Source organism: Somniosus microcephalus, chromosome 15 (genome assembly GCF_052327205.1).
Source record: "Somniosus microcephalus isolate GS21.2 chromosome 15, FLI_Smic_1.0, whole genome shotgun sequence".
Taxonomy (NCBI): domain Eukaryota; kingdom Metazoa; phylum Chordata; class Chondrichthyes; order Squaliformes; family Somniosidae; genus Somniosus; species Somniosus microcephalus.
Genome location: NC_141001.1, coordinates 68,402,396 through 68,426,073, shown reverse-complemented (window position 1 = coordinate 68,426,073; position 23,678 = coordinate 68,402,396). Strand labels below are relative to the sequence as shown.

General features: G+C 40.8%; 1 protein-coding gene across 1 annotated transcript in view; it reads left to right on the top strand.

Annotated features, from left to right (window-relative positions):
* scube2 (signal peptide, CUB domain, EGF-like 2) overlaps positions 1-23,678 on the top strand; it is a 169,658-nt gene that overhangs the window by 84,470 nt on the left and 61,510 nt on the right. Inside the window, exons 7-14 of the mRNA XM_086008515.1 lie at positions 2,779-2,904; positions 3,469-3,585; positions 6,643-6,732; positions 9,913-10,029; positions 11,874-11,996; positions 18,695-18,811; positions 19,752-19,874; positions 20,425-20,541. Coding sequence (XP_085864641.1) covers positions 2,779-2,904; positions 3,469-3,585; positions 6,643-6,732; positions 9,913-10,029; positions 11,874-11,996; positions 18,695-18,811; positions 19,752-19,874; positions 20,425-20,541 — 930 coding nt within the window. The remainder of the gene's footprint in view (positions 1-2,778; positions 2,905-3,468; positions 3,586-6,642; positions 6,733-9,912; positions 10,030-11,873; positions 11,997-18,694; positions 18,812-19,751; positions 19,875-20,424; positions 20,542-23,678) is intronic.

Genomic DNA, 23,678 nt, shown 5'->3' with positions numbered 1-23,678 from the left:
TCGACGTCACACGGTCGCTAATGAGATGCTAATGAGCGGAACGCTGAACGTTTTTGGGATACCGCGGGCGGGATTTTTGTCCGGCCGAAACGTAAATACGCCTATGACCGGTCCGGAATCGCAAGCTTTCTTTTGAGTCGACGCGCGCGTCGGTACGCTCTGTAGCTTTCAAACGTATAGAGAACGGACAGACAGACATCGGGACAGACAGAAGAGCCGCTTTATATATATAGATGTACTTCAATGTAGTGTGCAGCAGACGGTGATGATTTTGGAGAGTTTGGCTGGGCCTCATTGTATTTGTGCTTTTCTCATATGTTGGGTGTCTAATTAGGATTCTAAGCCATGGCTGCAAAGGGTCTCCGAGCAACCATCCATTCATACTCTTGGTCACTTTCAAATAAGATGGGCCCTGTGGACTGCTACATAATAAATGCATCATGGGTACCCTAGATAACGTATTAATGTGCAGGATCACACTTCCCTGGTCAGAAACCATCTGAACATTTGAATTGGTAATCCTTCCTGTTCATTTATGTATTATGGTTGATGTGAAGCCTAGCTGAGTTATTGTTGATCCTGTAGATTTTGTCCCTCCATGAAATAGTCATCAAGTTCATGTAGCGCAATTGGAACAACCAAAGGGATTCCTATTGTTCCAACTTTGTTAGCTGCAACTTGCAATGCAGCAGCAATCGCCAAGTCTCCAGGAAAGTCTTACCTAACAACTAAAGGCTTATGCAGAATTGCACAGGCCAAAAGAGCAATGCAAAATGTTAAACACAGTACCTGTAGTTGCTTACTGGCAAAAAACTACCGTTCAACACCTACAATTCAAACAACAGCAACCTTGCATTAAGAATTAGGCTAATGCAGGCCAGGCCTATTGAGCTCTCGGATGTCCATTTTATTTGGGCGGAATTTCAACCCAAATCACAACATTCAGCATGGGACCTTATTTCAATCATTTTAATATTTAAATTTGGATTCCATTTGCCTGCAAGGCTGTCTACTTTCATCCCCCGAAAATCGTGCTTTGAAAAATTTGGCCAATTTTGTGAGCCATGCCCACCAGCAGACCGGCTCTGTGCCATCAGCACAGCTTCGTACAATTGGGGCTTCAATGCCAAATTCTGTGTAATATAGTTATCTGATGATTAAGAGTTACATATTACATAATTGAGAGAAAGTTAAAGCTACAGTTTAATGAATACTCGTGGCACATCCATTGATAGCTTAATTGGTCACAGCCCTTTGGTCAAAACCTGCTGAGTCAGGTTTGCTGTATCCTTTTCACCCGAGCAGCGTGCAGATTAATAGCTCTGGTGTGAACAGCTTGCAACTGTCAGAGACAAATTACGTAGAGAATAATGGATATGTGAGAGTGATTTACTCCAAGAGAAGTTCAGATGACATCATAAATCTCAAGACTGAAGTGTAGATTACTTGTCCTCTGATCTCCAAGATTATGTTACAGCTTTAACCTCACTTCTTGGTCATTTTTTTTATAGCATACAGATCTTTCAAGTGTCACACATTAGCAGTAATCATCACTGATGATGATTTAAAGATGTCATGTAAGCTCTCTTGATGGCTCAGCTGCTTGACGGTGAGTAGCTGAGCTATACAGACCAGGAAAGCTTATTCCCCGCTCTGCTGTTAGCTGTTCTTAGCAAGAGGGGTGGGATGGATTCGACAGTTTGCCTTGGTACCTCCGGTTTAGGGGGAAACTGGTCAGGGTTCCTGCTGATTGCTATCCAGTGACCCCTCCGCATGTTTGGATGTCAGATGAGGGCAGGATCATGAGGTTCGGTTGTGATGCCCTCAGCAATCGAATAGCCTCCCAACATTCACTCACTGGCACATACTTGAAGAATGGCCACCTAAGCAAGGGCAGGAGGGTGACCGGAGCTTGTGGAAGTGTTCCTCAGTACAAGGTCAGCACTTTCGTAAAAAGGAGGGGAGAGAAATTGTCAGAAAAAGATGGAGGAGGTAAAATAAAGTAAAACAAGCTTACATTTATATAGTGACATCACTTTTGAGAAAGATCTCAAAGTGCTTCATACACAATGTATTAAGTTTCAGAATGCAGAAACTATTGAAATTTAGGCAACTACGGCATTACACAAGATCTCTCAAGCAGCAATAAGACAAATGACTGATTAGCCAACAGCAACTTGTATTTATATAGTGCTTTTAACTTAGAAAAACACCCCAAGGCACTTCACAGAAGCGTAATCAAACAAATGGATGCCAAGTAAAAAAAGATGTTGGCAGGAGAAGAAGTGGGTTTTAAGGAGGGTCTTAGTCCTTTGTTTGGTGTTTGATTGAGGAAGAATCATTCACCGGAACAATTGTCTGCTCTTCTGTGAGTAGTTCCATTGGCTCTTTAATATCTACTTTGACAGGCAAATGGGTTCCTGGTTTAATGTCTCATCCGAATTGATGGTACCTATGGACAATCAGTACTCCCTCCGTACCAAATGTCAGTCATGATTATGTGCTGAAGGCCTGAAGTGGAACTTCAACCCACAATCCTCTGACTCAGAAGTGAGAGTTCTACTACTGAACTAACATTGACATTTACCCAAAGTTTTCCCAAAGTAACTCACTTAAAAAAAAAAGGAAATATTGTAACTTTACAGAATACAATGAGTTGACACACAGTTCTGGTTCGGTTTGTTTGAGATTGGCTCCATTTTGTATTGTATAAACAATTGCTTTGAACAAGATTTCTTAATGAATTGTCTTTTTGATTGTTTTATTGTCCTGCTTCAGAAGGAATGAGTTGCATGAACAAAGACCACGGATGTGCCCACATCTGTAGAGAAACACCAAAAGGAGGAGTAGCATGTGAATGTAGGCCTGGTTTTGAACTAGCCAAGAATCAGAGGGGATGCATATGTACGTAAATTCCTTTCATTTTTCTGTTTCATTATATATTCTTTTGGGATATTGAAAACACTACAAAGACATTTAACCTTCCCAGTTGTCCTTAACTTGTCCTCTTTCCTTAAGTGTTTGACCTTTGATTTAAGTTGACTGGTGTAAAATGCATTACTTATACAAAATTTGATTTTTATTCCTGAGTTGCCCCAGTCTTGATGTAAAGTGCTGGATTGCTGCTTACAAATGTACCTTGAGTATGAGCCTGGATAGAAGATTGTGGATAGGAGACTGCATATTCTTGAAATAAAGATTTAAAAGTCGGGAGTGTCTGTACAAGAAGATGTGCTTAACAGCCTCACCAACACAAATTTAAGTTTGAATGTCTCACAAAATATCTACCATGCCAAGAGCTTTAGCACTAACTTGTTTGGCTGGTGAATGAGCCCAACATTTCAATAAAAATCTGAATTTATTGCTTGTCCTATTTTGTTTATAAATTTAAAGATTTCCAAGATGCTTCAATATGATGTGATATTTAATGATCAGCTGTTTCTTTTAGATGTGTGTAATTTTTTTTAGTAACATGTAATCATGGAAACGGTGGGTGCCATCATACTTGTGATGATACAGATGATGGACCTGTTTGTGGCTGCCACCAAAAGTATGCCTTGCTGTCTGATGGGAAAATCTGTATTGGTAAGTGAACTGGCTCTTCCTGCCCTTTTTCCTGCATACTCTGAACTGTTTGCCCAAGTCAAAGACAAATTACATTTTGAAGTATGCTCCTGTAATACAGTTCTTGTCTGTTTGCCCTGATGGTAGATTTGGATCCCTCTTATTCCTGTCTGGGCAGTAGATGTTTGTAATTTTATAAATTAATCCAACTTTTTAGTGTTATTTCAGCCAAGCAAATTCGGCTTCCTCAAAGTCTTGAAAAAGGAAATATAAATGTTTCTATTTTAAGAGTATATGAATGTATTCAGTGTATTTTTTTTTGATAGATACATTAATTTAGATCCCAAGTGGTTACTGTTCAGACAACTGACTATTGGTCAAAGCGGCTACTATTTTGTGCAATTATAGCTCCACCTGTGGTGACAAGTTAAAATTATCTTAATACAGTAGTGTTATTTGAAATGAATGGAAATTAATCAGTTTTTCTTCAATCATAAAAATCTGCATATAAAGTAAAACTACTTATTGTGAGAAGTATTACATTTGATGCAGCCTGCATGGAAAATAATACAATGTACTTACTTACTGCGTATTCTGGTAAATATTATCCAGTATGATTGATGTCACAACAGAAAATGCTGGAAACACTCAGCAGGCCCGACGGTCCCAGACCTGAAACGTTAACTCTGTTTCTCTCTCCACGGATGCTGCCTGGCCTGCTGAGTGGTTCCAGCATTTTCTGTTATTTCAGATTTCCAGCATCCGCAGTATTTTGCTATTGTATGATTGATGTCACATTGGGCAGCCCTACCCTCTAATAAACCTCCGAGCTGCTTTCAACGGTCACATTGGTTCTTCTCACCGTACTTGATACTAGCAATCACAAAGTGGTAATGTAAGTGCTGCTGATTCTATTGTTTTCTTAAAAAAAAATGACTTAAAAATTTTAGTGATCAGATTTTGTAAGAAAAAACACCCCACAAAAATAACTAGTGCTACTATAGAAAAGGACTATAACTCAGTCAAAAAAATCATTCTTGAGTGAAAGGTAGTTTAGTGCAGACATGCTGACCAGTTGATGCACTACAACTTGTTCTGGGGAAAGTTCAGTCCGTTGCCCCATTGTACCTGACTACCATGTTAGAGGATAGAAATCGAAGTACGCTGGAAAATTCCAGAGCTGGCATGAGTGTTGTTTTATCCAATTTAACGTGCATCTTAGGACTTGATGTCTGCAAAATAAAAATAAAAAAGTAGATTTGATATAAATTTGGCACGATCTTATTTTGCAGTAACGAATTTGAAAATGTTCAATTGTACTTAATTCAGATGATTCCTATTGAACAGGAAAAACTGCAAATGTTGGAAATCTGAAATAAAAACAGAAAACACTAAAAATGCACAGCAGGTCAGTAAAGAGAAAAGACAGGTTACGATGGTTTGGATGTGTTTCCTGATCAGACCAACGTTCAGATATCGGAACTCAAAGTACACACCAGAAACTTCAGAACCTGCCTTTTCTCTTCACCAATGCTGTATTTCCAGCATTTTCTGTTATAAATCCTAATGAGCTGTAACATATTCAAAAAGATACATCAATGTTTTAAACTTACATCATCTTTATATTGTACATATTTCAAAGACTAAGATCATTTAGCATTTACTTAGAAAGGTTGGTGATACAAATGCAACAGAAAGTATGAGAATTTATTTGCTTAACTCACACTGATATTGTTTTGTCCTCTTCAAGAAGCTTACTAATTCTTTTCCTCTGTGATTCCCTTTTCTCCTTTCTAAGCTGTTGTGCTCTGGTGATGACTCTGATTGCCTGTCTTATCTGCAGCCAAACTGAACTTAAAAATAAGCAAAACATTTACAACATAATGATCTCTATTGCAGCCATGCTCCATCATCATTTTATACAATCCTAATTTGTTGTACATGTAGAGTACAAGAAGCTGCGACTTCTCTTAGCTGACTGGGGGATTGGAGAGAGGCACAAACTCCATCACATGTAACACAGAGGAGTTTGTCAGTTTTCAGCTAATAATGTCATTTGTTCTTGCTTGGACGCACTAATGAAATGCATGAAATGCAAATATTTTTAGGTGATCTGTTAATTTTTTCAACTAACTGCTTAAAAGCTGACGGAAACATGCTTGTCAGAAGAAAGATACATTAACAGTTTATCCTTTCCCTGTATATTGATGCTAACTTTCTTGTCATAGAAGTTAGGAACTTGCATATTTGTCTTGGATATTGGCTGCTTTTAACCACATTGAAATAATAATGTTAAGAATTTTGAAAGCCTGTCAAAAAGTTACCATTTCATTTTGTCTGGTTTTTTTTCTGCAATGCTATTTAACAAAACATTGTTTGGCTTTTATATTTGTCTTTATCAATTCTGGACCAGCAGACAACGAGCACTGCACTAATCACCACCGCAGCAAACATTTACTTTATTGCATGCATTTTGTTTTGCTTTTTCCTTCATGGAGATGTTTCTAGTTGGTTACCAACTTTATCCAGCACTGAATTGCTTCTCAGCTTGCAGAGGCTGCTTCGTTTAAAAATAAATCTCAGTCGCACTTTCTGTTGCTTTTGAATGCTTTTTCTGTTTGTTTCTCAATTAAGATTTTTTTTTTGCATAGTTGTGTGTTTTTGACCGCCCTCATTTACAGCCTTTCTTATTCTGCCAAGAAAAGGGAAGCCTAGCTGCTACATGTACTCGGGAAAACAGAATTAATAACATAAGAAAATGTATTGCTGTAAACCACAGATTAAAAAAAAAGAAAAACCGGGAAAGCTGAAATAAAAATAGGAAATGCTGGAAATGCACAGCAGGTTGGTTAGTGTCTGAAAGAGAAAGGTCCCAACGGCAATATCTTTATTGTACATTTCCAGTACTTTCTGTTTTTAATTCTGTAAAGACTAGTTGTTGATAGTGTGGAAGACAAAGCAATAAAGAGAAAGGCATTGTTTAGATGCCTTTCTGCAACATATAAAAAAGAAAAAAGGCAACTTTTTCTGCTTTGGTTTGACCAACTGCAATATATTTTGTGCTTACTTGTATTATAGAAAAGGCTGAGGCTGCAATTGAGAACTCTGAATACAATGCCACGTCAGTAACTGATGTGGACAAGCGGGTGAAACGCCGACTGCTAATGGGTAAAAAAAATAAAAAGCTTCTAGTGCACGGATAGTTTCTTTTTGCTCTCTCTTTCTTTTCATTGCAAGCCTAGCTCTCTCAGCTGGATCTGAACGTCATCACACTGTCACTTGGGTTGGTGTGCATGGGTTTCTTTTCAATGTTTAACCATTATTGTATTAACTTCCTTGCACACTTAATACGCATATAATTGTCTCTGCAGTGTCTGGCAATGGATTCTAACAAGTAAATGTTGCTGTTTCCCTAAGATGTTTCTTGCAATCTCAATCTCTTACTAAATATGCTGAAAATACATTAAAAGGTTAGAAAGATGTCAAGATGTACCTTACTTTTCTATGTGAAAGCAGTCACCTCACCAAAAAGAGGAAAGAATTGTTATTAACGGTTTTGATGATAAAATAATGGACAGAAAAATGTGGATCATTTCATATTAACTGAGAATTGACCTTATTTAACTCACGTATGATAATATTTGTATGTCTTTACAGTAAAATTTACTAAAAAACAAAGAAATAGAACAGTGGGAAATATTTAAAACGATGATCAATAGAGTCCAGGAGAAATATATCCTACTAAAAAGCAAGAACAAACTAGCCAGTAATGACACACCGGGGATGAATAAAGAAATACAGATAGAATGTCCCGAATCCGGCAACCTCGGGACCGAGGCCGAGCTGGTTTTCGGATTTTTCCAGACTTCGGAACGTGTTTCTGATGTCCGAAGTCCGGAAACGCCTGAGCCCAGGTTGCGATATTTCCGGACTTCAGACATCAGAAACACGTGCCGAGTCCAGAAATGCCTGGGCCCAGGTTCCGGTTTTTGGTAAGCCTCCCTCAGGGTGTCTGGATTCCGGAACATTTTATGGATTCCGGACCCCTGCCACCCATTGTTCCAGATTCCCGAACTCTGGATTTGGGACGCTCAACCTGTAAGGGCAAAACTGAATCTAAAGAAAAAGGCAGGCATACACTAAGTACATAGACAACTAAGGAGAGGATGACAGAAGGGAATACGAAAAGGTTAGGAAAGAAGTCAAAAAAAGTTAGGAAGGCAAAGAGAAATCTCAATTAAATTATCAAGGAATATAAAAAGAAATAGTAAAGTACTCTACAGATACATAAATAACAAAAGAAAAATTGGGATAGGGATAGGGGCACTGAGAGGTACTCACAATAAACTCACAATGATGGCAGCAATATTAAATAATTACTTTGCCTCAGTATTTACCAGGGAGACTAATATGGTGGACATGACACTGGAAGAAGAGATCAAAAAGATATAAAGACATTTAAGATGGAAAGGGAGAGATCATTGATAAACTAATCAAACATAGAGAGGATAAAACCCCTGGTCCAGATGGATTGCATCCATACATATTAAAACAAGTTAGGGAAGAGATAACAGAGGCACTATTACATATATATATATAAATATATAATCTAGATATAGATATCTATAGATATATAGATATCTCTATCTCTATCTATAGATCTATATCTATAGATAGATATAGATAGAGATATTAGATATATACATAGAACAATACATTAGAAAAGGGAATAGTGGCAGAGGACTGGCAGACAACTAATGTGATTCCTATATTTAAAAAGGGAGATACAAGATGACTAGAAACTATAGACTCATTAACTTAATGTTGGTGGTAGGAAAGATAATGGAATCCTTACTCAAAGGAGTAATAGAAAAACATCTAGAAACTGAAAATATAAAAAAGAGCAGTCAGCACGGATTCCAAAAGGGAAGGTACTGCTTGACCAACCTTACTGAATTATTTGAAGAAGTAACAGAAAGGGTAGACAAGAGTAATGTAATATATTTGGATTTCCAAAAGGCGTTTGATAAGGTGCCACATGGTAGACTCATGATTAAGGTCAGAACATGTGGAGTCAGGACAAGTAGAAGAATGGATAGCAAGCTGACTACAAAACAGGAAAAAAGAGAGATGGGGTTAAAGGTACTTACTCAGATTGGCAAAAGGTGTTCTACAAGAATCGGTGCTCGGACCACTGTTATTCATCATTTACATAAACAATTTGGGCTTGGGAATCGGAAGTACAATTTCAAAATTTGCGGACAGCACCAAATTGGGGACTGCAGTTAATACAGAGGAGGAATGTGATAAAATACAGAAAGGCATTAATAAACTTGCAGAATGGATGTGTAATTGGGAAATGAACTTCAGTTTAGATAAGTGTGAGGTGGTACATTTTGGTAGGAAGAATAAGGAGGCCACATTTTCCACGGAAAATAAGCATCTAAATGGGGTAGAGGAACAGAGGAATCTGGGGGTACAGATCACTAAAAGTAAAAAAAAAAGCAAATAAAGCACTGGGGGTTATTTCTAGAGGGATAGAAATGAAAAGCAGAGAAGTTATGTTAAACTTTTATAGAACCTTGGTTAGACCACACTAGGAGTACTGTGAACAGTTCTGGTCTCCATATTATAGAAACTGCAGAAGGTGCAAAAAGGATTTACTAGAATGATACTAGAACTGAGAGGTTATACCTATCAGGAAAGGCTGGGGCTCTTTTCTCTAGAAAAGACAAGACTGAGGGGTGACCTGATAGAGGTCTTTATGATTATGAAAGGCTTTGATAGGGTTGACATAGAGAAGGTTTTTCCACTTGCGGGTGAAACTAGAACTAGGGGCCTTAAATATAGGAAGGTTGCTAATAAATCCAATAGGGAATTCAGGAGAAACTTCTTCACCCAGAGAGTGGTTAGAATGTGGAACTCGCTGCCACAGGAGTAGTTGAGGTGAATAGAAAGATGCATTTAAGGGGAAGCTAGATAAACACGTGAAGGAGAAAGGAATAGAAGGATATGTTAATGGGGTTAGAAGGGTGGGAGGAGGCTTGTATGGAGCGTAAACATTGGCCTGGACCTGATGGGTCGAATGGTCTGTTTCTGTGCTGTAAATACTTTGTAATATTATGTAATACTGCAGATTGTTTTTTTCATTAAGGTGAGGAATATTCAAAAGCATCACTCGGTGCTTTTTCCTTTCATAAATTAACAACTGTCAGTTGTTTTTAGCCCATTTACTATGATTGGCTGTAAAATCTAGCCCATTAAGTTCATTACGATTTTTTAATGAGTTCAAATAGTAAAAATACAGGAATAGAAATTGGTAGCAAATAATTTTCCCGCTATCTACAGAAACGTGTGCAGTTAACAATGGGGGCTGTGATCGTACCTGTAAAGACACCTCTACTGGTGTTCGATGCAGCTGTCCTGTCGGATTCACATTGCAACCAGATGGAAAGACTTGTAAAGGTTAGACATCAACTTTTAATCACTTCTGTATGTACTAAATAATTTGACATATTTAAAATACTATAGTTTTTGATATTTAGACATGATTTAATCTTTTAGATTCTTACTTGTTTTAATTTAACTTTTTGTGGTGATATATGCCCTATTCAGTTAAATTTTCATATTTGTTAAAGTAAGTTTGCTTATTAAATATGGTGTTATTTTTGTGGTACATAATACAGGCATTTGTGACCATACTGAGTAAAAATGTACAGTTCCTTAAGTATTAAAATACAATAGTTTGAGTAAAGTACACACCACCGTTTTGGTGCTCACTCAGCAGGTAAATTGTATGTACGTTGGGCATAGATTGCAACAGTCTCCTACTTCATGACACTTCATAGAATTGGTCACTCAGCCCATTGTATTTGTGTTGGCTTTCTAAAAGAGCTATAGAGCCTAATTTCTCTGCCCTTTTGCCATGCCCTTTTTTTTTTCTTTTTTGAATATTTAGCTATTTCCATTTTAAAAGCTATTATGGATTCTGCCGCCACCATTGCTTTTGGTAGAGCATTCCAAATCCTAATATCACTGTGTAAAAAATAAAAAATAAATTCTTCTAACTGTGACCATTGTTTAATATAAGAAGAATAAAATGGTAATGGAGAAAATAATGGGACTTAAGATACACAAATGTCAATTCCTGATGGTTTCCAACCCAAGGTATTAAAATAAATAGGTGAGGAAATTGCTGATGTGTTAGTCATAATTATCCAAAGCTGGATTTTGGAATCGTGCCTTTGAAATGGAAAATTGCAAATGCTACTCTATTATTTAAGAAAGGAAGGAGGGAAAATCAAGTAACTGTAGACCTTTTAGTTTATTAATTGTGGGGAAGTTACTGGATCTATCATCAGAAAGACTGAACACTTGGACAGGTAACAATTGATCAGAGAGTCAGCATGGATTTGTGAAGGTTAGGTCATGTCTGACTAATCTAGGTAATTTTTTTGCAGAGTTAGCTAGCACGGTGGATTGGGGAATGTCTATAGATGTTGTCTATATGGACTTCAGAAGGCATTTGATGAAGCTCCTCATGAGATTGTTAGCAAATATGAGAGCACATGGAATATATATATATATTAATGGCTTGGATGGAGGAATAGAGTTGTATATCCAAGTTTGCAGCTGACACTAAGTTACGGGGTACAGTAAGTTGTGTGGATGGGAAGAGAAAGTTCCAAAGGGACATAGACAGACTAAGTGAGTGAGCAAATCTATGGCAGATGGAGTTCAATGTGGGGTAGTGTGAGATCATTCACTTTGGCCTTCTCCATTTCCCATGTTCTTGCGTACTTTTGATTATTCATGTCTTCTAGTTATTGACTCACCGATTTACCATATGAAAACTCATAACTTTAAACATCTCTTTTAGATCTTTTTCTCTGTTCTAATGGAAAGAGACCCAGTTTCTCCAGTCTGTTCTGATAAATAAAGCCTCTCATCCCTGGTACCATCTTAGTGAATCTCTTCTGCACTCTCTTGTCCTAAAGTAAGGCAACCAAAACTGAACACTATTATTACTGCTATTTGTATAGGCATTACCCCTGTGCTTTTGTAGTCTATACCCCGACTTATAAAACCCAGGATCCCAAATGCATTAAAAAAAAAAAAATCTTTATCCTCCCATGTTATAAATATTTGTATATCTGAACCCCTAAGTCTCTCTACTCTTCTGCTGTATTTAGTCTATATATCCTCTCCTATTCATCCTCCCAAAATGCATCACTTCAAATGGCTTTTCTCAGATGGCTTAACCAAGAGTTTAAGTGTAAAAGTACTTATGCTCTTCAATTGTCTTGCAGACATTGATGAATGCCTGATCAATAATGGTGATTGTGATCACTTCTGTAAGAATACTATTGGCAGTTTTGACTGCAGCTGCAAGAAAGGCTACAAACTTTTAACAGATGAAAGAACCTGCCAAGGTTGGTTTAAAAATGTTTAGGATTATTCAAATGAGCTGCTTCCTAGGTTTTCCAGACCAAAGGTATGTGTCTAGAGCTACCTATCAAAGGTTAAGATCTTTATGCAGTTTATGTTGCATACAATGATTAACATTTAAGAATTGATACACACACACCACACACAAACCTGGCTTCAGTTTATCTCTACTTGTTGAGTTATCCTTCATTTTTCAATTTAAAAAAATGAATTTCAGAGCACTTCAGCTTTACTTACCACCAACAAGCATAGGGGTGTCTACGGAAAAATAAATTCAAAGCTACATAAAGTCAGTTGAATAAATACTAATTCTGTGAATCCAAAAATAACGACAACATTAACAGCTGGAATAATACGGTTATCTATGAATTGGCTGAATATAATTTAAGAAGCTGAACTGGATGTACAGCAGAGTAGGTGGGCAGTAACTGGCAGCCACCTTTTTTTAATGGGCTTCTATTTTGCTCAGGATTTAGTCCGGAAGACTACAGCTGACAAATGAGGTTTTGCTTATTTTTTTAAAATATTGTGGCATGAACGGGGAGTTATAATTTTTAAAATTAGGGTAAAAGTTTGTTTCTTGAAGTCTGCCTATGGCTTTTTCAATCACTGGACTCTTGGGGATGAAATTAGTCTTGGGTGGTAGTGCAAAATGTGCTATCGCGAATTGGCAGCCAGTTGTACACGATACCTACTTTTCTTATCCATTCAAGACAGTGGAAATGAAAATCAGGCAGGCTGTAAAATGGGCAGCCAATTCTCTATCGTCCCTTCTGCGTTACTGTCCATGACCAATTTCACCCACTTGGTGTTTTCCTGAGCTGTGCAGACTGTAGTGTCCGCACACGGACTGCAGGAGAACGGTGTTTACTGAACAGAGGGTATGCTGGAACTTAAAGTACAGAAGCCTGCTACGGCTTTATATACAGGTGTGGTCACTGCCGGTACTACAGTATAAAAGCAGTTCTCTCTTAAAGGTACATACACAACAATTCCTCCCCTTTTAGATAAACAGTACATAACATTCATTTAACAATTGAATAATAACTAATTACAATTACAATTTTCTTTGTACTATATACATCAGCTGAAAGTAATCATTTATAAATTCAGTCTTTGAGGAGGCTTCCTGATCCTGTCTAGATAGCGCCTTTCTCGAGTATCCTGTTCTTGCGGCGGAGTCGATTCTGGCTCATTGTCATTGGTTGGTTCGTCAGCTTCCAATACCACTGATTCTGAGGTAGACGCAATCTGTACTTCGGGTTCATCACCAGGTGCGCATGCTCGTGGTATGGGTTTGACTTGTTCCTGTGACACTAGAATCTGGTCAGCATGGCATCTCACGATGCTCTCTCCAACGTCCACTGTGTACATTAGTGGTCCCTGCCGTGTGCATATCGTTCCTGGCTGCCATTTTTCTGTTCGGTAGTCGCGGGCCAAGACTGGTTGCCCTATCTTGAAGCTCCTGGTTGGCTTTTCATTGATGTGCTGGAATTGCTTATTCTCAACATCTCGTCTTATGTTTGGTTTGAGCAAGTCCAGGCGACATCTTAACCTGCGGTTAAAGAACATCATGGCTGGAGCTTGGTTGGTGACTGCATGTGTCGCATTTCGGTAAGCAAACAAGAAATTATCCACCTTGTGTTGCAGTGGTATGTTGTCGTTATACATCGCCTTTATTGCTTTTTTAAAGGTTTGAACAAACCTCTCAGCCAATCCATTTGTGGCTGGATGATATGGGGCGGATGTGTAATGCCTTACCCCATTATTCCTCAAAAACCTCCGGAAATCCTCGGACACAAACTGTGGTCCATTGTCGGAGCAAATCTGTTCTGGCAAGCCATTCCTGGTGAAGATGGTCTGTAGGACTGCAATAGTTTTCTCCGTGGTGGTGGAGGACATTTTGATGACCTCTGGCCATTTCGAATGTGCATCCACGGTGATTAAAAACATTGAGTCCATAAATGGACCAGCAAAATCAATGTGTACCCGTTGCCATGGCGATGAGGGCCAGTCCCATGGGTGTAGCGGGGCCTGTGGTGGAGCGTTTTGGAGTTTCTGGCATCCTGTGCATCTCTTGGTCATTTCCTCGATTTCTTTATCGATTCCCGGCCACCACACAAACGCCCTGGCTAGGCTCTTCATTTTTACCCCTCCCAGATGACCCTCATGAAGCTCATTGAGCACTCTTTCTCTCAACTTGGGTGGAATTACCACTCGGGATCCACACATCAAGGTCCCCCGGCACACTGACAGCTGTTCTCTCCTTGGCGAGAATGCTGGCAACAGTGAGTCGCCATGTGCTGGCCATCCCTTCACCGTCAAATCATAGACCCGAGAGAGTGTCGGGTCATTTCGGGTTTCCTTCTCTATACTTGAGTTTGTAACAGGTAGACATTCGACTATGGTTGAACGGAATATCTCAACAGGGTCCACTGCAGGTGCTTCCTCCACCGTAGGCAGCGGCAGGCACGACAGCCCATCAGCGTTTCCATGCTGTTTTGTGCCCTTACACTCTATGTCGTATTGATTTGCCCCTAGAAAAAGTGACCATCTTTGCAGCCGTTGCGCCGCCATCACCGGAACGCCCTTCTTTGGGTTAAAAATGGAGACAAGAGGCTGGTGATCAGTCAGTAAGGTGAATTTCTGCCCGTGCAGATAGTGATTGAACTTCTTCACCCCCCACACCAGGCTGAGGGCCTCCCTGTCAATCTGGGCGTAGTTACGCTCGGCTGAAGTTAACGAGCGTGATGCAAAGGCTATTGGCCTCTCTGAACCGTCAAGGAATTTGTGTGACAGCACCGCTCCAATGCCGTAGGGAGACGCATCACATGCCAACCGAATCGGTAGTGATGGATTGTAGTGGGCCAATACTTCTTTTGAAGTGATTAGGCATTTACATTTCTGAAAGTCACACTTACACTCATCACTCCATTTCCATGCTACTCCAGTTTGCAGCAGGGCGTTCAGCGGGTGCAGAATTTTAGACAAATTTGGCAAGAACTTATGGTAGTAGTTCACCAACCCGAGGAACGACTTCAGTTGTGACACATTTTCCGGTGCTGGAGCCTTGACTACTGCCTCAATCTTGTCTGGGGACTTATGTAACCCCTCTTCATCAATCACGTGGCCACAATACGAGATTTGTTTCCTGAAAAACTCGCATTTGGGGCGGTTGGCTCGTAGCCCATATTCTTGTAATCTAGTGAGCACCTGCTCCAGGTTGGCAAGGTGTTCACTGTCATTTCCGCCCATAACCAGGATGTCGTCCAAATAACACTGGGTCCCCGAGATCCCTTGCAGGACTTGTTCCATCACTCTCTGCCAAATAGCCGGAGCTGATGCTACCCTGAATACCAGTCGGTTGGACTGGTAAAGACCTTTGTGAGTGTTTATCGTGAGGTATTTTCTAGATGATTCATCTACCTCCATTTGTAGATACGCTTGGGCCAGATCAATCTTTGTAAAGCGTTTCCCTCCAGATAGTGAGGCGAAAATATCTTCTATCCGTGGAAGTGGATATTGTACTGTGTGAAGGACTGGGTTCACAGTTACCTTAAAGTCCCCACAGATGCGAACCTTCTTCGGTTCCCCAGGCGTGCTGCTCAATGATTTCTTCATTACAGGAACGATGGGTGTGGCCCACTCGCTCCAGTCCACCTTGGACAGCACACCCGAATGCTCCAGACTCTCCAGCTCTGCTTCGACGGCTGGGCGGATCGCATACGGTACTGGTCTGGCCTTAAAAAAATTTTGGGTTTGCATTATCTTCAATTTTTATCGTTGCCGTTATGCCTTTTAGAGTCCCAAGTCCTTGCTGGAACACCTCTTTCACGTCAGTTAGAATTTTTGACAGTCGTCCAGGTGTGGCGTCGTCATCCTTTTTGTCAGCCACAGCTAGCGCCTGAATGGAATGCCAATCCAATTGTATTTTTCGGATCCATTCACGTCCCAATAATGGTGGTCCTCCATCTTGTAGTATATATAGATACAGTTCCTGTGTTTCCTTGCCGTTGTATTTAACAGGCACCCTTATTTTTCCTCTGGGGTAGACTTTTTGCCCCGTATATGTCTTCAAGACAATGGACGTATCCTTCAAGGGAATGTGCGAGAATAGCCGCTCGTAGTCTCGTCGATTCATGACTGTTAGGGCTGATCCTGTGTCCGATTCCATCTTTACTTGGGACCCTGCTATCATGAGGGTGACCCAAATGGTTCGGTGATCCTCCTTTGCGATCACGTTGTGTAACTTTAGACAACTTAGTCTCCTGCTCCCGGAGTCATTATCACTCTTCTGGTCTTCTGAACTACTGTCCGTCATCTTTTGTACTTTCTTGTACTTTTCCTTAGTTCTTTTAGTGTTGGTTTTCTTTCCCGACCTGCAGACTCGTGCTATGTGTCCCACTTTTCCACATTGCCTGCATACTTTGTCCTTAGCCCAGCAATCCTTCTGGTCATGGGTTGTTCTGCCGCAGCGATAGCACTTTTCTGCTCCATATGCCATTTCATTGGTGCTATATTCTTGTGGTTTCTGTTGTATTTCCGCAGCTCCCCGTGCTGCTGCTTCGTAGGATACTGCAACGCTGAAAGCCTTTTCTAGCGTAAGGTCCTTTTCCGAAAGTAGTCGTTTCTGGGTTCCTTCACTCTGGAGCCCGCAGACAAACTTAACCCTTAAGGTATCTGCCAGTCCTGCTCCGAACTGGCAGTGTTTCGATAACTTGCGTAGTTCCGTAAGATAGTCAGCATTACTCTCATCTTTGTGCTGGTTTCGTTTATAGAACTTGAATCTTTCTGCTATCAGCAGCAGTGTAGGGTTTAGATGTTCTTGCAAGATGTTGACAATCTCTTCAAAGCTTTTCTCCATTGGTTTAGCTGGGGTAATTAAATTCCGCAATAGGCCGTACGTTCTCGCGCCCATCAAATTCAATAATACCGACGCCTTCTTTTCAGCGGCCACCTCATTTGCCTTGCAGTACACTTCAATTCTTTCCACATACGTGGTCCAGTCTTCGATTTTGTTATCGAAAGCAGTGATGCTGCCACTCTTCGGCATCTTGGGTGGTTTAAAATGGCGCCTCCCGCGCTTTTCCTTCTTCCCCAATGGATTAAAATGGCGCCTCCCACGCTTTTCCTTCTTCCCCCTGCTGCCAATGCTGCTCCTAGCATTCTAACAGGTAATGGCGGCGCCCCGCGGCTTTCTGCGCGTCTCTTTTCCTTCCCCTTTTAATTTTTTTTTCCCAACGCTGCCCGACTCTTGAGCACCGGCCGTGCCCTGTGCGCTCCACCCTCTCTCTCTCTTTTTCTTCCCGACGACGCTGCTCGGCCCCCTTACAGAGCCGCTCGATCGAGCTCTAGCCCGCCGCAGTCCGAGAAGGGTCAGCGCACTACCTGCTACCAGCCTGATTTGCTGGGACACCTTGACTGGAGAACCAGGCCCAGCTCTCCACAGCTTCCCCTGCGATTCTCTGAACTCCGATGGATCACTGGGCGGTTGCCCACGGTCGATGCCCGTTGCTCTGGCTTCGACCTCCAAGAAGCTTCTTTTCAGGGATGGATCCCCGTGAGGTGATGCAGTACTGCAGGTGAGTTTGAACCTGCTCGTCGCCACTGTAGTGTCCGCGTATCAATAACACACGGACTGCAGGAGAACGGTAATAAGAGGTGTTTACTGAACAGAGGGTATGCTGGAACTGAAAGTACAGAAGCCTGCTACGGCTTTATATACAGGTGTGGTCACTGCTGGTACTACAGTATAAAAGCAGTTCTCTCTTAAAGGTACATACACAACACAGACCAGTAAGTTCCTGGTTTGAATATGTCTAGGGTCGCTCATGAAGACACTCAGACCTGTCCCCCAGCATGAGCTATCACATTCAGGAGAAATGGGGAGACAAGAACCTGACATTCGGTGCAGGGTTTTTAAGTCCTTGGTGGGAACATATGCAACATTGTCATGTGTCATCATATTGTTGTTTATGATACGGAACGCTGAGAGACCCAAGTTCTTGTTTGGCAAGAAGCTTATGCCATTTCCTAGGAAATTATGTACAATTATTGACTATGAAATTACATTTCAAGTAACAAAAATTATTGGATAGAAATGTTGGTAAAGGCATTTTGTTGTTCATCATATTCAAGCTTATTGTTCAGGCTGATTTTGAAATTTCTCCCCTCATTTTTGATGGGCTATTCGGCTATGTAGGGCATCACAGCCAAGCTAAATCATGTCCTTATGCTTGGGTTTAATTTCCTCTCTGGTTTGAGTGTTAGTGTTTGCACAAATTCCTGTCGGAACTCTCAACATAGATGTTAACTTATTAAACAAAATGGTTAAAAACCATGTTAAAACAGAGCAAATTAAACCCACTTGTGTCCAAACACAGGCACATTGCAGCAGGAGTCACTCGATAGCGATCTGAAAGTTTTTATTTCCTTTCCTAGCCCAGAGGTGCTGGGGTTAATTCTAGCAACCTCCTGCCACCTTAGATTGTGATCAGCATATACTGGGGATCGGAACAGGTACCCCCTTGGATGGCATTGCACCGTATCATGCCATATGATACATTTACTGACTAAGTTGTCTGGGGAGCTGGTGTTTCTGTTCTATTGTTCAGTAGTTCCTGCGTTTAGTTTGTAATTGATTGCTCCTTTATCGTCAAAATATGTATGTTTTCACTTGTAGATATTGATGAATGCTTCTTCGAAAGAGCATGTGATCACATTTGCATCAACTACGCAGGATATTTTGAGTGTGTTTGTAAGAAAGGATATACCCTGTATGGGCTGACGCATTGTGGAGGTACGTCTAGATGAGTGTCTAATAGGATATTCTTCAGAGTACATATTTTCATTTCAGTATTTTACACCATGTGGTTAACAGTTGGAGCACAAATTAGGAAAAAATGTTTACAGAAAAGATATGTTATAGTTTGTGATGTGATTGTTTATATTTATTAAAGTTGCTATCTTGCCCCCTTTACACCCCTGAAGTCTTCTGTGCCGTGCATTTTCCCTGGCTGAGAACGGACTGTAAAGTTGCTGCACCAATGCTGCTCTATAACTTGACGTTCGGTGGACAATAGTTAGTACGAGTAATTATCGCTCAGATTTTCTCTCTCGGTTGGGAAAGCACCCACCCCTCCCAAGCTTGGTACCTACTCTCGATGACTCAGCTGAGATCAGTTTTTCTTTGTGTGGGGAGTTGCGGGTATGGACTGGTGTCATATCACTCCACGGCACTGTATGTTGGATCACCAACTTGCTGTGCTACTTAATTTTAATAGAAGTAACTGTCCTTTTCCTTCCCAGTTTCTCTTCTGGTTTTGGCAGCTCTTACTCGGCCGTGGGCACAGGCAGTCCTCTGGTCCCTCGCTCAAGTGATCTTCTTTGTGTATGAGCCTATTGGATATCTGTGGCCGGCTATGCAGAGATGGAGGACATTTCAACAGCACAGCTAAATCTCATCCTGTCATCATCTAACGTTCACACATGAGCACTTTGTACCAAATGACATTGGATAAAAATGCATTGCAGGACCATGAACTGATCATTGTTCCATTATAGCATCTCCACTTCAGCTGAGATCAATCAAAGGATACAACCTGTTCTATATGCCTTACCACAACACTATGGTGATTTTCACCCTGAGCCACCAAGGGAGCCAGTATAAAGCTACATTTTGTAATTGTGTAAATGTAGTTTTCCCCTTTTGGTTGAAAATACGTTGTTCTTGTTTTTAGACATTGACGAGTGTAGCATCAACAATGGAGGTTGTGAACACAGATGTGTAAATAAGGTGGGAAGTTATGAGTGCCATTGTCATCCTGGCTACAAACTACATTGGAACAAGAAAGACTGTGTTGGTAAGAAACCGTATGGAGCTGATTATTGCTGTGCCCTTTTGTTTGCCAAATCTTTAAATGTCATTGGAAGCCACTGATGGGATTCTATCTGGGTGAACAATTAGACCAGTTCCCCCACTTCATGGATCCTCTGTTTTACTGATGTGAACATGTTTACTTTTAATATAATTTTTATTACCCATTTAGTATTTGTAGCAAGTGGAGAACAGGAGATACTTTTCACTAATTTCTTTGTGATTTTTCATTTCTCAGCAATCATCCTAAGTGATTTTTCTCTCTCTTTAACATTGGCATTTTCCCTCTGAAATATGTGCTTGTGTTCACCATACTTTTATAATTCATACAGTTTATCTTTGCTTTTTGTTGACTTTCCTTTACTGAGTAGCAGAAGCTGGTTGCCGTGAGATGAATTTTGCCACCATACTGCCTTTCGTGGTGATGGGATTTGAATGTAATTTGGACGCAGTATAAAAGTTGACTTAAAAGCTATTTTGTCTTAACCATGCAATTAATTTTTCCCATGAGTGTGTCATGTTTTTATCCTCTTTAGAAGCAGAGAAGCTCCTACCAACTAAAGTGTCAGCCAAAGCCCTGCTTAACTGCAGTAAAAGAGGTGGAGCTGATATGTGTTCTTTGAGCTGCCAATCAAATGTGTACTTTGCTGCTGGTGAGTTTATTAAGCAGATGTTACAAAGATTCCTGTAACTATTCAATATAGCTTTAGTACAACATATTTCAACTGTTAGAAATATTTTTTAAATGAATAGTCTACTGACTACTGAGGACAGATGGGTACTGCATGTCATATTGTAATACAAAAAGCAGTTTCTAAGATTTCACATCTCTAGAATAAAAGTAATGCAGGAAAGAGTTGTAAGGCAGCAACCAGAGTTAAAGACAAGGGGGTAGAGTTTCCGCTTGATTCCGCTAGTAATATCAACGCAATCCAGGCGGAATTGGCCAAACCAGGGTAAAAGATCGGGGAATCTTAAACGTAAGTGAGTTATAAGTTTTTTTTCATTTCGAAAAATACTTCAGTTACTAAGAAACTGACTAGCATACACCAACAAAACTATTAAATGATTCAGTATCGTTTTTTTTTTTAAAGTCATTTTCAGTGATTTTTAAATCAGGTTACTCCCAGGTGGAGGACTGGATACTCTTATTAAAAATGCTTGTTTTTGGTGATAAACCCATTTTCAGCTGTATTAATCAAACTGCACCAGGTTACCACTCTTAAATACATCAAGGTATAGTTTTTAATGGAAAGAAGAAAAGGAAACTATTACGTTCTATTACACTGTCCGATTGTGCTGGTTCATGGAAGAGTTTATGTTTGCTGTGGAAAATATGATGTAGTCAGTGCAGATTCTAAGCATTTTGACATAACCAAGTGAAAGCCTATTTATCTCGTGCGTGCTAAGTTAGTGAATGACATAGTGTCTGAAAGATTAGGGACAGGTACATAAACACCATTAATTGGTACTAGCCTGCAGCTGCAGAATACTCTCCAGCATGGACCTGATTGATTGCCTCTGCACATTCTGCCCCACTCTTTCCAGGGTTATTCCAGGGAGCTGTGACTCATTCAGTTGGTATTGAATGAGCAGTCTGATAGCATAGAGGCAACTGAGCAGAAAGGTGGAAGATATAAATTCAGTAAATCAATAAAGGAGCACAGTTTGGGAACCAATCATATAGGAGACAGAGGAAAGCAGATTTATACAAAGAGCGAAACAGGTAGAGTGACACCGAGTCAGAGTCAAATAGGAACAAGAGAATGTGTAAGGGAGACATAGGAGCTGATTATCAGATGTGGTGACAACTGGGCGAGTGTTGTGTTGGGGGGGGTGGGGGGGGGGGGGTGCGGGCATCTGCTACACGTGCCTCATGGGACTAGCGGGAGGCGCAAACCATTTTCATCGTCAGGCCTCGTCTGTATAATATCGACAAGCTGCCAATGCTCAACGAGCCCTGACTGACAGCTCACCAATTGGGGGAGGGAAAGAGAAATCTGGTGGCTACTCTGATGAGCCGAGCGGAAGTGCTTCAGGAATGGAGGCAAGGCAACCGCGGGAGGGGGGGGGGTTCTGTGGGTGAAGAAGGACTGGTAACGGGCTGAAAGATTTTTGTGGGGTCAGGTGGAGCATTCATTGGCATAACAGCATTTTTGGAGCGGCCTGCAGCAATCCTTTTACAGACCGTTGGTTAGACTGCGCTATGTTCAGTACCAATGAGAGGAGCGTGCGCGGTGTACGCTCAGCCCATTGGGGCCCAACAATAGCCTTGGGCATAGAACCAATATTTGTTTTTAATGAGGCTCCCGCCAGTTTTGGGCAGCAACCCTGACTGCCCATTTCAAGACCCGCTTGATAATTGAGCCGGGTAGGACTTGGGCAGCTAGTTGGTAGTAGGTTTTAAAAAAAAAAAAAAAAATGTCTGCCAGCTGCCCAGTTTTTCAGCATGAACATGATAGGGAGATGAAAAATGCCCCATAGAGAGAGAGTGGAAGATAGAGAAGAAGAGCAAAGGAATTGGAGAGAACAGAGATACAGTTATATTGAGAGAGACAAAGTTTATTTAGAATTTTTAATTCTGAGCAATGTCACGGGACAACAAATAGTTGCTCTCTGTAATAGAGTTGCAATATTCATGTACTCTCCTGCATGTGATGTGTTGAATATATTTTTCATTTGGTTGTGCCAGATACTTATAATCTTATAAGCAACCATCAGTGTCACATTGCCTCGGGAAAATCTAGGTAGAAAGGAATATCTTGAGGGTTGTAAGATTCTGTACATATCTTTGTACTGATTATTCTACTGATGTCAATATAAATATCTTGCAGCCCTAGCTCTAGCAATGTGCAATCAAACATATAACCTGGTATAGACTCGTGAAGGAGCACTCACAATATCCACTTTGTAGAAATGTCGACTTTCCAAAGTTGGCAATGCAAATTTGTTGAGAGACCCACAACAAGGCCCCAAATTTGGTGTCCCTGCCGCATTTTTCAGCAGCAACGAAGTAGTATTGAGACCAAATGGGCGAAAACGACCTTCGTGCTGACTTCCAGCCTGCTGCCATTTTTGAGTGGGGCTTCATTTAGGTGGCCAGTGCTCCTGCCGGGAACAGGTGTGAGCTTCATTATTCAATGCAAATCAAATTCACTGATGTTGTTAGGACACCGATGCCACTTCCGGGCAATTAAATATGGCGCCAGCTGAGCTGGAACCACCCTCTTCACGGAACAGGAAATGGACAGAAACAGCATCCTTTAAAGAGATCGCTGTAAGCAGCTTAAAAAAATTATTTATTTGCCATTTTTTTAGGCAGTAAGATGAGCATAATTGCTCTCCCTGCACCTTGCTGCTAACCCCTCCATTGAATAATGCCCTGTGTCGCCCCATCCACTGATTGGCCCAGGCCTCCACTTTAATCCCTTACCGCAAGCCTGTGATCTGTGGATGGCCCGCCGAATTCTCCCCCACCATCCCCTCAAAACACCGAGCTGTCATGCACTGCCACCTCACCAGTTGTATGCAAATGATGCCCAACCATCAGAATGGTTCGGGCCTCTTGCTGGCGACATCAGGCAGATGTTAAGATCACTCTGCCCACTGTCCATCTGATAATCGAGCCCATGTTTCTTCAATTTATCTGTAATTCCTTTCAATTTGGAATTTCTACACTGCCACTGAACAGATGATGAAATTTCTCCATGATTAATGACAAATTTTGATCGTGTCCACGTTAACAAGTTCTGATTTTTAGGTATTAAATAGCTAATAGTTAAGTGTTTTG